Source organism: Pleurodeles waltl, chromosome 4_2 (assembly GCF_031143425.1).
Source record: "Pleurodeles waltl isolate 20211129_DDA chromosome 4_2, aPleWal1.hap1.20221129, whole genome shotgun sequence".
Taxonomy (NCBI): domain Eukaryota; kingdom Metazoa; phylum Chordata; class Amphibia; order Caudata; family Salamandridae; genus Pleurodeles; species Pleurodeles waltl.
This window is the reverse complement of record NC_090443.1, coordinates 942,062,530-942,076,199: the sequence shown is the minus strand read 5'-3', so window position 1 is coordinate 942,076,199 and position 13,670 is coordinate 942,062,530. Positions and strand designations below refer to the sequence as shown.

The following is a 13,670-nucleotide window of genomic DNA, read 5'->3' as shown; positions in this document are numbered from 1 at the left end:
TCCACGAGGCCCTCTCCTCCATCATGGGAGCATACCACCACTCCCAGGAGACGATGGCTACGGTCCTGGACAAGTTTCAGGAGACCCAGCGCCTGCAAGAGGAACAGTATTTGGGCTTCAGGGACGAACTCAGAGCCATCAATTCCACCCTGGGCACCATCGTAGGGGTGCTGAAGGAGATACTGAACACCAGGAGGGACACCGTGGCACTCCAAGGGGCCCCTGACACTAGCATGGACGATGAACTGCCCACCACCTCCGCCGGCGCTAGTGGACAGGAGGCACTGCCACAGGACCACCACACCAGCACCCCACCCCCTGCAGACGGAGAACCACCCCGCAAGCGGTCCCTGAGATCCAGGCACAGGACAGAGCACGATGGCAAGACCCCCGCCAAGAAATGAGACCACCCTGATTGTCGTCCCACTTTGTAACCCTGTCCATATTGGAACAGCTCCACTTCCTATGCCCATATGGGCAGTGCACCTGTGAGACTAATAGACTGGACTCTGCCATTGACATTCCTCCACCATCACCCCTCACCATTTTACCACCCCTCTCCCATATTTAGCACTTCAATAAACACCCTTGAAGCACAAAACAATCTGGAGTCAGTCTGTGATTTTGAAAATGTGTATTAGCAATGACAGTGACAAAATCCGTTCTCAAATGTAATGTCACCATACCTATGTCACACCTCACAAGTCCATGAAGAATGTAAGCAGATGACACACGTTGGTAACCACACCTCTGAAACCGTAATGGAAATGTACAACTCAGTTACCATATACTGGTTGAAATTGACAGACAGGATAGAGTTAGAAGTGTGAAAGTACTTGTAGTAGGCAAGAATGTGTTCTCACCTGTGTGTCACTGGAAATATTGCTGGATAACTGAGTCCCTGTTGTCAATGTTTTCTTCCTCTGCTTCCTCCTCATCACTGTCCACAGGCTCCACAGCTGCCACAACACCGTCATCTGGAACATCCTCCTGCAGAAAAGGCACCTGGCGTCGCAGAGCCAGATTGTGAAGCATACAGCAGGCGATGATGATTTGGCACACCTTCCTTGGTGAGTAGAATAGAGAACCACCTGTCATATGGAGGCACCTGAACCTGGCCTTCAGGAGGCCGAAGGTGCGTTCGGTCACCCTCCTAGTCCGCCCATGGGCCTCATTGTAGCGTTCCTCTGCCCTGGTCCTGGGATTCCTCACTGGGGTCAGTAGCCATGACAGGTTGGGGTAACCAGAGTCCCCTAATAGCCACACACAGTGCCTCTGGAGTTGACCCATCACATAAGGGATGCTGCTATTCCGCAGGATGTAGGCGTCATACACTGAGCCAGGGAACATAGCATTTACCTGGGAGATGTACTGGTCTGCCAAACATACCATCTGTACATTAAACGAATGGTAACTCTTCTGGTTCCTGTACACCTGTTCACTCCTGTGGGGGGGGACCAGAGCTACATGGGTCCCATCAATGGCACCTATGATGTTGGGGATATGTCCAAGGGCATAGAAGTCACCTTTAACTGTAGCCAAATCCTCCACTTGAGGGAAAACGATGTAGCGCCTCATGTGTTTCAGCAGGGCAGACAACACTCTGGACAACACGTTGGAAAACATAGGCTGGGACATCCCTGATGCCATGGCCACTGTTGTTTGAAATGACCCATTTGCAAGGAAATGGAGCACTGATAGCACCTGCACTTGAGGGGGGGATCCCTGTGGGATGGCGGATAGCTGACATCAGGTCAGGCTCCAACTGGGTACACAGTTCCTGGATTGTGGCACGGTCAAACCTGTAGGTGATGATTAAATGTCGCTCCTCCATTGTCAACCGGGCCACCAGCGGTCGGTACACCGGAGGATTCCGCCATCTCCTCACATGTCCCAGCTGACGGTGCCTAGGAAGGACAACAGCGACCACAGAGTCAAACAACTCAGAGGTATGTACCCACAGTCTACACAGAACACGAAACATGATCCAAAAAGTTGTCTGTATATGTGTTGAGTCCAGGCCTAAGTATGTGTGACACAGTTGAAAATGAAGCCATGTGGGCCCCTGAAATGGCGGCTGCCTGACCTCTAAACTGGGACAATGATATGTGAGGTAACTGCGCTGGCGTTGTACACCGTCGCGGTAGGCGGCCGAAGACCCCGGCGCAATGCTGCATTGGTTAACATTGGACCCTATGGGTCCCAGGAGCCAATGACGAAGTGCGCCGGCGGTGATGATACGCACCGCCGCGGACGTCACCGCCATTTTCTATCTGTTGAATCACTCGATACCTGATCTTCGACAGGAGAGGACCTACACTGCAAGTGCTGCTGTGACTTCGGTCTGGAAGAGACAATGGCTTGTGCGTCTGGGGAAAGGGCCCCTGCCTTCACTGCACAGGAGTTGGAGAAGCTCGTGGATGGGGTCCTCCCCCAGTATACGCTACTCTACGGTCCTCCAGACCAACAGGTGAGTACACAGGGAGCAAGTGGTATGGGCTATGCTTGGGTGTAGAGGGCTGGTTGTAAGAAGGAAGGGGGCAGAGTTCTGCGTGCATGAAGGACTGTGAATGCATGTGCCACATGGCAAGGGTAGGGATGTGGGCCACTCACTTAGACGGTGCAGTTGGTAATGACTTCTCTTCTTCCCCTGTACATGTCATGTAGGTCAACGCCTACCAGAAGAAGGATATTTGGTGTGCCATCGCCAAGGACGTCCGGACCCTGGGGGTCACCAGAGACGGAGAACCCACTGCCGTAAAAGATGGGAGGACATTCGCCACTGGAGCAAGAAGACGGCGGAGGCTCAGCTGGGGATGGCCTCCCAGCGTGGGAGGGGTGCCCGTCGCACAATGACCCCCCTGATGTTCAGGATCCTGGCGGTGGCCTACTCTGAGTTGGATGGGTGCTTGAGGGCATCACAGCAGACACAAGGGGGTGAGTACAACATCATTCTGCGGACTTTGCGTGCAGTGAAGGTGTCTGGGTGGGGGAGGAGGGCTGTGGGTTTCCCTAGGCCAGGGCGAGTACCGTAGGCTAGGCCCCTTCGTAATGCAGGCCATGTGGCACTCCACCCCACCTCTGTAGAGTGCCAAGTACAGGTATACATGCCCCTGTGTCATCTATGTGTGCTGATGTCGACCATAGCCATGTAGGCCATATCCCAGTAACTGCATCAGTAGAGCCCAACAGAGCGGCATAGTTCAGGGGGCTGCTGTGTCTGTATTGTCCGCCAACGGTAGCGGTAAGCCATAAACTCAACCTGTCTTTCTTCTGTTGTCACCCCTCTTTTTTGTGCTCTCCCTGTTCTTGTGTGCATCAACATCATCAGGCGGAGGTACAGTGGCACCAGAGCACGAGGGAGCTGCATCCCACATGGCCATGAAGGGCCACACCACGGACTCTGAATACACCAATGGGGCGGAGGGCGAGGGGAGCTTCACGGCAGTCACAGGATCAGCAACCAGCGACACGGACTCGTCCTCCGATGGGAGCTCCCTTGTGGTGGCGGCAAAATCTGTGTCCCCCACTTCTACAGGTACAGCCGCCACCCCCCCTACCAGCACCGCCCTCCCAGCAGCCCCTCAGCCTTCGCCCCGTGCCCGCTCACTCAGGAGGGTGGGCATCACCATCGCCCCAGGCACCTCAGCCACAAGCCCCTGTCACCTCTGCTGCCCTCAGTGAGGAGGCCATTGACCTCCTCAGGTCCCTCACTGTTGGGCAGTCTACCACTTTGAATGCCATCCAGGGTATAGAAAGGGAATTGCAACACACAAATGCATTCCTGGAGGGCATTCATTCTGGTCAGGCTGCCCTTCATCGAACCCTGCAATCTCTGGCCTCAGCACTGATGGCAGCCATTGTCCCTGTGTCTAGCCTCCCCCCTCCAACTTCCTCCACCCAGACCCAATCCCCTGTACCCCAGCCTATCCCAAGCACACCATCAGACCAGCCTGCACACCTCAACACACAAGGGAAGCTCAGGCAAACATAAGCACCACACATCCCACAGGCACTCACGCAAGCATCACACACAAACAGACATAGCAACATCCACTGCCTCCACTGTGTCCCCCTCCTCGTCGTCTCCCTCCTCCCTCCCAGTGTCGTCTACACTCTCACCTGCCTGCACTACCACTACAGCCACTAGGTCCTGCACCAGCACACCCACCACCACACCCTGCTCACCTGCACTCACCACCCCCACTACCATTTACACGTCCCCTGTGTCCTCTCCCAATGTGTCTGTGAAGCCCCCTCCCAAAGTACACAAACGCGGGCACACACCCACCCAACATCCATCCACCTCACGACAGCCTCCAGCGCATGCACCTGCACCCAAACCAACAAAAGTTACACCTCCTACAACCACCTCCTCTTCCTCCACTCCCAGACCCCCTCGAGCTACCCGTCCCAGTGTTCCTAAGAAACTGTTCCTGAGCAACCTTGACCTCTTTCCCACCACCCCCCTCCAATTCATAGGTTCCATGCTAGCACCTCAGGCAAAAAATCGCTGGTACCAGTGGTGCCTGTTAGAGGTATGTGGAGTGCACCAGCCACCAGGGCAGCCAGTGTGACACGGAGCCACAGCACAGCCAGTCCCCCCCCCTGTGAAGCACCAGAAGTTGGACAGTGCCCGGCAGGAGAGGGGGAAGACTCCAGCCGGCAAAGCCGCTCACAAGGGTCCCGGGGGGAGTGTCCACTCAGCTGTGACTCCTCCCAAGGTGGGGAAGGGGCAGAAGAAATTGCTAAAGTCTGGGAAGAGCAGCACGGCGGAGAAGACCGCCATCATCCCCGCTGCCCAGGAGGCCAGCCCCATCGTCACTGGCCAGGAGGCCACCGCCAGAGTCAGTGCCCAGGAGGGCAGCCCCATCGTCACTGGCCAGGAGGCCACCGCCAGAGTCAGTGCCCAGGAGGGCAGCACCATCATCAGTGGCTAGGAGGCCACCGCCAGCCACAGCCCAGCTGCTCCGGAGGGCCCCGGCAGCCACAGCCCAGCTGCCCAATGAAGGACCGCCAGCCCCAGCCCAGCTGGGCAATGAAGGACCGCCATGGCAAGCACAGCTGAACAGGTCAGAAACTGCAAACTCAAGCACCGCTGAACAGGGCAAAGACCGCCATGGCAAGCACCGCTGAACAGGGCAAAGCACCGCTGAACAGGGCAAAGCACTGCTGAACAGGGCAAAGACCGCTGAACAGGTCAGAAACTGCAAACTCAAGCACCGCTGAACAGGGCAAAGACCGCCATGGCAAGCCCCTCTGAAAAGGGCAAGCACCGCCAACTCAAGCACCGCTAGCCCATGTGCGGCAGGGGCAGTGACGGAACTGGGACCGTCACAGGGAGAGTGATGCACTCTGGGCACCAGTCCCCCTCCAGAACCAGTGGAGAACAGCATCCACTCTGTCTGTCCTTGGCAGAATGAAGCACTCTGGGCACCAGTCCCCCTACAGGACCAGTGGAGAACAGCATCCACTCCGTCTGTCCTTGGCAGGATGAAGCACGCTGGGCACCAGTCCCCCTCCAGAACCAGTGGAGAACAGCATCCACTCCGTCCGTCCTTACCAGGATGAAGCACTCTGGGCACCAGTCCCCCTCCAGAACCAGTGGAGACTGTTATCCACTTGAGAGACTGTGGCTTTGCACTCCCCAGGATGGTCCAGTGGGCAACCCACCCACTGTAGAGACTTGAGAGACTGTGGCTTTGCACTCCCCAGGATGGTACAGTGGGCAACCCACCCACTGTAGAGACTTGAGGGACTGTGCCTTTGCACTCCCCAGGATGGTCCAGTGGGCGACCCACCCACTGTAGAGACTTGAGAGACTGTGGCTTTGCACTCCCCAGGATGGTACAGTGGGCAACCCACCCACTGTAGAGACTTGAGAGACTGTGGCTTTTTGCACTCCCCAGGATACATCAATGGGCATGGAGCCCCGTCGTGGATCTGGCGTGGTGCAGTCATCCGGCTGAGGTGCCCCCCCTTCCCTACCCCCTGAGGTGCATGTTGTATTTCTATCTGATGCCCCAGCATTGTTTTCTCCATTTTGCTCAGGTATCTGATGTGGGCCTCGCCCATGCATTTTGGGCCCAGTGGTCCACAGACATTGAGTGGTGCATTACCTGCACTACTAATCGTGATGTATATTTTGTTAAATGTGTAATTATATCTGTATATATTTGGTTACTGTATTTTCATATATTACAATGGTTGCACTCATTTCCTTTTGTCTTTGCATTCTTCCGGCGGGCTTGGGGGTTGTTACTGTAATGTTTGGATATGCATTGGTGTGTGTGTTATAGTGGGTGAGGGTCGGGGTTGGGGTGTTGCATGTGTGTGTCCCTGACTTTTGCCTCCCCCCTCCCCTATGTCGTAGGTGCAGTACTCACCGTTGTCTTCGTGCCGGCGTTGATGATGGTTGTACAGGAGCAGGAAGACTATTGCAGGGAGTATTTGGAGTTCCGGTTCCATGGTGTCCTCCTTCCTCGTGGAGTGTGTAGAGGTGAGCGTTTTCCCTTTGAAATGGCTGTTTCCGCCGTGTTTTTATCCACGGTGAATCTGCCCCGGAAAAGGTGGCGGATTGGTAGGTTGTGATACTGTGGGCGGTACATTGTCCTCCGCCTGTCTGTTGGCGGTGACCACAAAGCTGTTTGTCTGTACCGCCGTGGCGGTCGGAGTGTTAAAGTGGCTGTCTTTGTTGGCGGTTTCCGCCACGGTCATAATTCCCATTTTTTTTCTGCCGGCCTGTTTGCGGTCTTTCCGCCGCTCTAACACCGTCCGCCATGGTTGTAATGACCCCCAGAGTGTCTGAGATGGCTCTCCTGATGAAAAATGTCTGTCACTTCAGCCTCAGTAGGCCTGCTAATGTTTAAAGACAAATTTCTGCTAAAAAAGACTGACAGAATTGATGCATCGCAGATTTTTTATACAAATAGACTTAGAGTGCTTACCACCAGTGTCCACCTTGTAAGATAAGGCTGCTGCTGCGTAGCCAGGGTAAGAGGCTATGGGCTGGTTACAAGGGAAGACATAAACACACACACTTGTGCACAAATGTGTGGGTTTAGCACGCGAGAATGCAATCTAGCTCAGCATTGTGCACAGGTAGCATGTCACAAAGGCGACTCTTAGTGGATTTGTGCTCTCTAGCTGTAGGCCTTATAATATGCATGAACATTTATAGTGTACATTTGTAGGGATTACTGAAAGGTGTGTGCTCACTACAGCATATGTTATGGGTGAAATATGAACCATTGCCCAGTTTCACCATAGTTAGGTCTCGAGATACCAGTCAGGTATCCATTTTAGGGTGTAAGAAAATACCTCTTTTTGCATGATTACTCAATTTTTTGACTGTTGCTGTTGGTTTGTAGACTCTGTACACTGTGACCTGACAACCAGGCCCCAGTGCAGGTGCTGTGACTGTAAAAACACGTGTCTTATTGGTTACAAATCCTGATTGTCACATTTAACATACCTATAGGTTCCTGTTATATGGTACATAAGGGCCTATAAGTTAACTCTCACTATGGACTGCAGCACATACTGTACCACCACTAAAGTGACAAGGCAGAGCATGTTTACATTTTCAGAACTGCAATTTCAGCATGGCAAAATAAACCTTTTGCCAGGTCTAAACCTTCTTTTTTAATACTGGTAACTCAACTATAGATTAGGCTTTAAAAGCTCATAGGACAAGGTGGATGGTAAGTAGGACGTGTATTTCATTTTTAATTTTTACTTCATCTTTACATGTCCAGCTAGTGAAAAATCCCCAAAGTCATTTTGCAGAGTGTCAAGGCTGGTCTCCCATTGAAAAGCACTGGGTTACATCATAAAACCTTATAATGCTTAGCTTATGTTTGAAAATAGTGAGGACCATAATTTAAGGACTCAAATTAATAGCAATTTAAAATATAATCTATTAGTCAAGTCATTTTCTAAATTACTGTTTTGGAAATGCCACTTTAAAGAAGTTGGCATTTTCCTTCTAAAGCCAATAAAAACATAGCGTCCAGCAAACGTTGAAGGTTCTGCACTGACCACACACAAAAGTCAGATTTCATTAAATCATCTAGCTAAATAAATGAGAAAATGTAATGAATCAGGCGTGATAGAGCTAGTCGAAACTATGGAATTGGGGATTCCTGTGGTGATAGATAAGAAAGCCACTAGTGTCATATTGTCATGTTTCATAATAAAGGAGTTATTCTGGGTAAGTTCTCATTCCCAACATCCTGGAAATGATGGCAATGCTGAAGGACAACATGGGTTTACTATTATACACTTGGAGCTTGCGTAACTTCAGGTTAGGCTACATGATGCCTCACAAGACTTAACTGTCTACATAAAACCAGTGGGAGCATATAGATTCAATAGGATGTCCTTTGGCTCAGTCTCAGTAGAGTAGTTTTCACAAAGGATTATGGCTACTATGCTGGGAGAAGTTAATGTAGTTACATTTTTCCAAGTTGGTATTTTACCTATGGGGCAATCTGGAATGAGGATAATGAGCAAGTGAGGAGGGTGCTGGAAAAATTAAAGGAAAGTGAGCTGGCTTTAAAATGTGAGAAGTCATGTTTTGGAAAAAGGAAAAGGAATTACCTTGGTCGTTTAGTTTCAGCTTCAGGTGTGAGAGTTATGATGGCACTCGTGAAGAAGTTAAGAGCACCTTGCAGCAACGAGAGTTATTGTAATTTCTTTGGATGATGGAGTTTAGAGGAGTTTTATTGAAAGAATGTCACACAAAAATGATGCAGTGATAATTCCTCTAAGAAATATTGTTGAATTTAATTGGGATGGGAAGTGTCAAAAGGAGTTTGAGAATTTTCTTTTCTTTTCATTGATTCTTTGTTTGGGGTTTGGTATGGGAATCACGTGCCTAGAATATAACAATAGGAATGCGAACAGGCTACGGGTATCTGCAGCCAGTATGATCAGGTAGATCTGGCATGTTTACATCGTGTGTCCGACACGTGTCTCACTATCAGTTGCCTGTATCTCATACAAGGGCTTGTACCGCCATTTTCAAGTAAACTACCCTAAAAGGGAAACCAAGAGCAACTAATTTAACCAGTGGTCTGTCCTTGTAGGCTAGGAAACAACTCACCTAGTCATCTTGTGAGGGTGGTGACACAGCGCATCCCCATGGTGATGTGTTACTACCCTTTCAGCAATCAGTTTAGAGGGGGACCCCAGCCGGGAGCAAGGCAAGGAACACATTCTGCAGAGAGGGGGACACTTGGGGATGGGCCCCGCCGACCTGGGTGTGACCCTAGAGCAGTGGTCTTCAAACTTGCTAATGCCGCGCTCCCCCAGTGGATAAAAATAAATAATTGCCCCCCCCCTCAGAATTTTTCAAAACTATTCTATTAAGTTGGCAATGTTTAAATAAGTCTAGACTTATTTAAACATTGCAGTTAAGTTCTGTTACCTTTTTACAAGTGCAATAAACATGTTTATTCTCTAAACAAAGCACCATAATATGCATAATCTTTCTTTTGGCCAGAGCCTGCGCCCCCTGGGATCATTTGAGGCCCCCCTAGGGGGGCCCGCCCCCCAGTTTGAAGACCCCTTTCCCTAGAGCGTAGCAGATCAGATCTACCTGCAGAGTGGAGGTAGTGTGCAAACGGGTGGGAAGAGCCCCACAGGGTTAACGACTGTTAGTAAAAGGCATGAGTCCCGGGAATTCCGGGGGCGCTCTCGTCTGATTTGGCCTTGCCTGCAGTTGAATATCTTTCCCAGTCTGGGGACGTGGTCTGTCCCTGACCTACCTGCTCCCTTTTACACCACGCATCTCGCTCAACCAGTATCCCAGAGTCTCAGAGTCACAGCTGTAAGGGGGGGGGGGGTGCTGATTTCCAACTCATAGCTATCACTTAGGGAGAATCAGGGCAAGGTCAATAAACTCCTTAGGAGGTTTTTGTTCGGATGTGCTTGTGGTAAGCCCTTACGGACAATGTAGCAGATCCTTTGGCAGGGAGGAGCCCAGGGCTTCTGATGTATGAGTGAGTACTTTGTCCCAGTAAGAGCTGATGGAACCATATATAAAACCATATGTATAAGTCTGCCAAAAGAGCAGCATGGTCAGGTATCCCTGGTACCTGGGTGCATATATGCTAGCTACTTGGGAATGAGAGAAGTATGATGAAAATAATGAAACGAAACTGGGTGTATATAAGTCTGGCGTTGGTAGAGACAATTTTAGCCATTCATGTGCACTGTGCCCTATGTCCATCTGTGAGCAGTGCACAGTAGTTTTTTTAACCAAAGAAACTATTGGAGGAAGTGACATTGCATTAATTGGCTCCACTGCCAGGTTTATTATACCCGCCTTAGATTTTGGTATTGGTTCATCTATTTTCCAGGTGGCCAGGGGTGAAAAATTATAAGGATATAAGCGCAGGGTGTGTGATCAGGTTCTTGAAGTCTTTACAGGAGAAATGTTGCCAAAATGTTTGTTGACTGACAATTAGGCCCAGTTGAGTTCAATAGAGATTCATCAGGTTTTGTAAGAACACGGAGCTGTGCATAAGGAATGAGTGTTGTACCATAGGAGATAATGTGGTGGTATAAAGATTTATTAAAATCTTGAAGGAACGGATACAATTAGCGAGACTTTTTGGTTTGAATTCGCAAGACGAAATGGTAAGGAGTGTAAAGGTTTATGGGATGTCACCCCACATGACACCAAACTTATTCCAGCATAGGTGAATAGGTGAAGTAGCAGAAACGTTGAGTACGTTTGTAGGAGGATGTATGCTTGAGAGAAAGAGAACTGAGCTTGCAGGAGAAAGACTATTGGGTTTTGCTAGGAGGCAGAATGTAAAGGAGCAAAGTGTGACTGTGGGAGTTTGGGTGGGATTAGAGTACCAGCAGGTAATTTTTGTTGGTCCAAATTCACTAAGTAAATGGCAATAATTGTTTCTTTGAATGCTGTAGCAATAGAACATGAACAGAGTGTGACATTTAAATCGGATTTTGATGCATAATGGTGAAAAAGAGAGACTGGGGGGACAGGAATGTGGAATGCCTGACTGGTTTGGGGTGGCAGTACTGCTGGTGACGAATCACAAGGGAGTTCCTGGTGTAGCACTGGGAATGTTGAGAAATATTTTTTGAGAACTGCACAGCTGAAAGACTATATATAAACTTGATTAACTGTGCTCAGTATTTGTCCAGAGTATTTGAGAGTTTATATCACAAATTGAGTTAATGTTTACACTTTTACTGGGCGTTTTCATTTTGCCTTTCTTTTCTCTTCAAATTGTTTTGTTTTTTAAGGAAAAACAAATGTCATCTTACTGCTTAGTGGATTAGTTCAGAGTGGAAATTCCAAGAAGCGTCGTCATATGACGTAGATGGGTTCCATCTAGGAATGTATGTGTTTGTGCAGGGAATATTCTATCAGATTGCTACGGTTGGTCTATAAATGGAGGGATTTGATTTTTAACCTGTCCTGAACTAACCCGTGTGTCTCTAGTATCGTTCTTTCATGTGCTGACCTCAGTTGATTGGAACTTTATACTTTGTATAGCAATCCTGCAGAATCTCTCGCTGCTGTTCTTATGCTGCCTGAGTTATTTTCACTTTCTGCTATGGATGTGGCTTGACTATGGCTCTGCATGTATTTTGTTTCCATCATTTAAGTTATGCTGTCCTTTCTTTCTCTTGCAGGCTGTAGAGGGCGGCGTGGGGCTGCCTCTGTCTGTGCAGTGTGTGGCTCTGCCTTGGCAGGAGGAGCTGTGCCTTCGCTTCATGAAGGAGGTGGAAACACTCACCGCTGCAAAGAAGAAGCGCTAGGAGCTCCAGTGACACCTGCCAGTGTGAATACATTTAAGGTGGAGGGTCGGGGTGGTCAAAGAAGACTTGTCCAGAAAATAAAAATGAAAGGCTAATAAAAATCAATCTGAAATGATTTTTGCGAAATTACCATGTATTGATTTTTTAAAATTTTTTTTTAATTATTTGAATTAGTACTGTCATTTACAGTCCAAAATAAAAGCAGAGGTGTTGCACACAACAATATGCACCATTATGGAATAAACTTAATCAGCAATGTTTGATACATTGTCACAATTTCACATGCCATCATGTGTGGTTCCACCATGCAGCTTTGTCATGAACACGGCGCCTTTGGATGTAATTATTGCCTCTTTTCATTTGATAGCCCAGCCCTGCCTCACATCAATGCAGCGTGTAGTTCCAATAGACTGTTAATACAACCTTACGGGGCACAGAGCCAATAGCCGCTTCACAGTATGCATCTTGTTTCACAATGGACAGCCATGTGGAGCAGCCAGCGTTGCAATTTACGCCAAGTACCTTTAAAACTAATCAAAATGATCTTTCATTTTATCTGGCACAAGGCTATGTCCACTCATGATCTTGAGTGCTTACTGACCTCTTTATTGCAAGACAGAATCCCAAATGACCGCGAACGCTGCTGTGAATAACTAATCATTCCATCCTGAGCATCAAACAACACATTGCAGCATAACCTGATGGGGACCAAAGACATGTCAAATACAATAAGTGCAGAATCTAAAACACCTGCTATATTGTCTTGAGACCTCTGGAAGGAAATCTGAAGACTCATACGGGCAAAATACATGTGACAAAAAGCACGATGCATTTGAATTGCTGATTCGTCCCTGAATTTCCTCAGTTCTGAGGTGGTTTGTTGTACAGGTTCCACAGCACTGATTCCAAGGTATTGGTATCCAACATATATTGAGTCAAACGACTTTTAGTTTTTTTTTTGGTATCTATGAAAGTATTTACAAGCTATTGGTGAGAAATTGGGCCGTTGGTTGAGTAGAGTTTCACCCCCTCTTAACCAAGAGCCACAGTCCCTGTCAGGGTGAACCACAAAAAGTCACTAAATTAGTCTGTACGTGGCCCTCTAGTAGCTTGGCACAAAAGCAGACAGGCTTAACCTAAAGGTAATATGTAAAGTATTCATGCAGCACACAAACAGTAATAAAGTCAAAACCTGACACAAGAAAAATACCACACCAATGTAGAAACACAGAGAAAAATGTAATAAATTATTTGACACTAAAACAACATAAATCCAATCAGTAGAACCAGCGATATGCACATTTAAAGAATTAGGGTAACTATAGAACCTAAAAGCACAAAGGAAGCTCATGGTCATCTGGTCATGAGAGACCAGGTTAAAGTCACAAGTTTATGCAGAGCGCAGAGTGCAGGCTAGATACAGGGCACGGTCAGTCCAGCTGAAATAGTTACCTTCTAAGACCCAGCATGAAGCATTCCTTTCGCACAGAAAAAGGCCACAAGGAGCAGGCAGAGTGTCACAGATGGTTGTTGGTATAGTGCTAAGAGCAGGCCGGGCATTTTGGAAGACGTAGCAGTAGCAAGAAGATCTTGTTGGGTGTTGCAGACGGTCGTGGCCAGAGATTCATGTTGGTGGTCACCGCGGGATGTCAATACTCCAGTGCGAAGTGTAGATTACGTGTTGCTTGTCATCGCTAGCAATCACTGTAGAGCGAAAAGTTGGTTTTGCCATGGTTTCACGTTGGCAGTTGATGCATGCCACAAGATCTTGGCACAAACAGACCCATCCACAGTTACAAAGAGTCAAGATCTTTAGGATTTCTTCTTTCCATCTTGGAGGACCTCAACAAATTCTAAACCAAGGGTCCAGG

The 13,670-nt window shown here is 48.7% G+C and overlaps 1 protein-coding gene across 2 annotated transcripts in view; it reads left to right on the top strand.

Moving 5' to 3' along the window:
* Positions 1 to 11,914, top strand: part of LOC138293502 (vitamin D3 hydroxylase-associated protein-like) — a 731,360-nt gene extending 719,446 nt beyond the window's left edge. For both annotated transcript variants that reach the window (XM_069232741.1, XM_069232740.1), the window contains exon 15: positions 11,674 to 11,914. In XM_069232741.1, coding sequence (XP_069088842.1) covers positions 11,674 to 11,799 — 126 coding nt within the window. In that variant the 3' untranslated portion in view covers positions 11,800 to 11,914. The remainder of the gene's footprint in view (positions 1 to 11,673) is intronic.
* Positions 11,915 to 13,670: the final 1,756 nt, after the last annotated feature.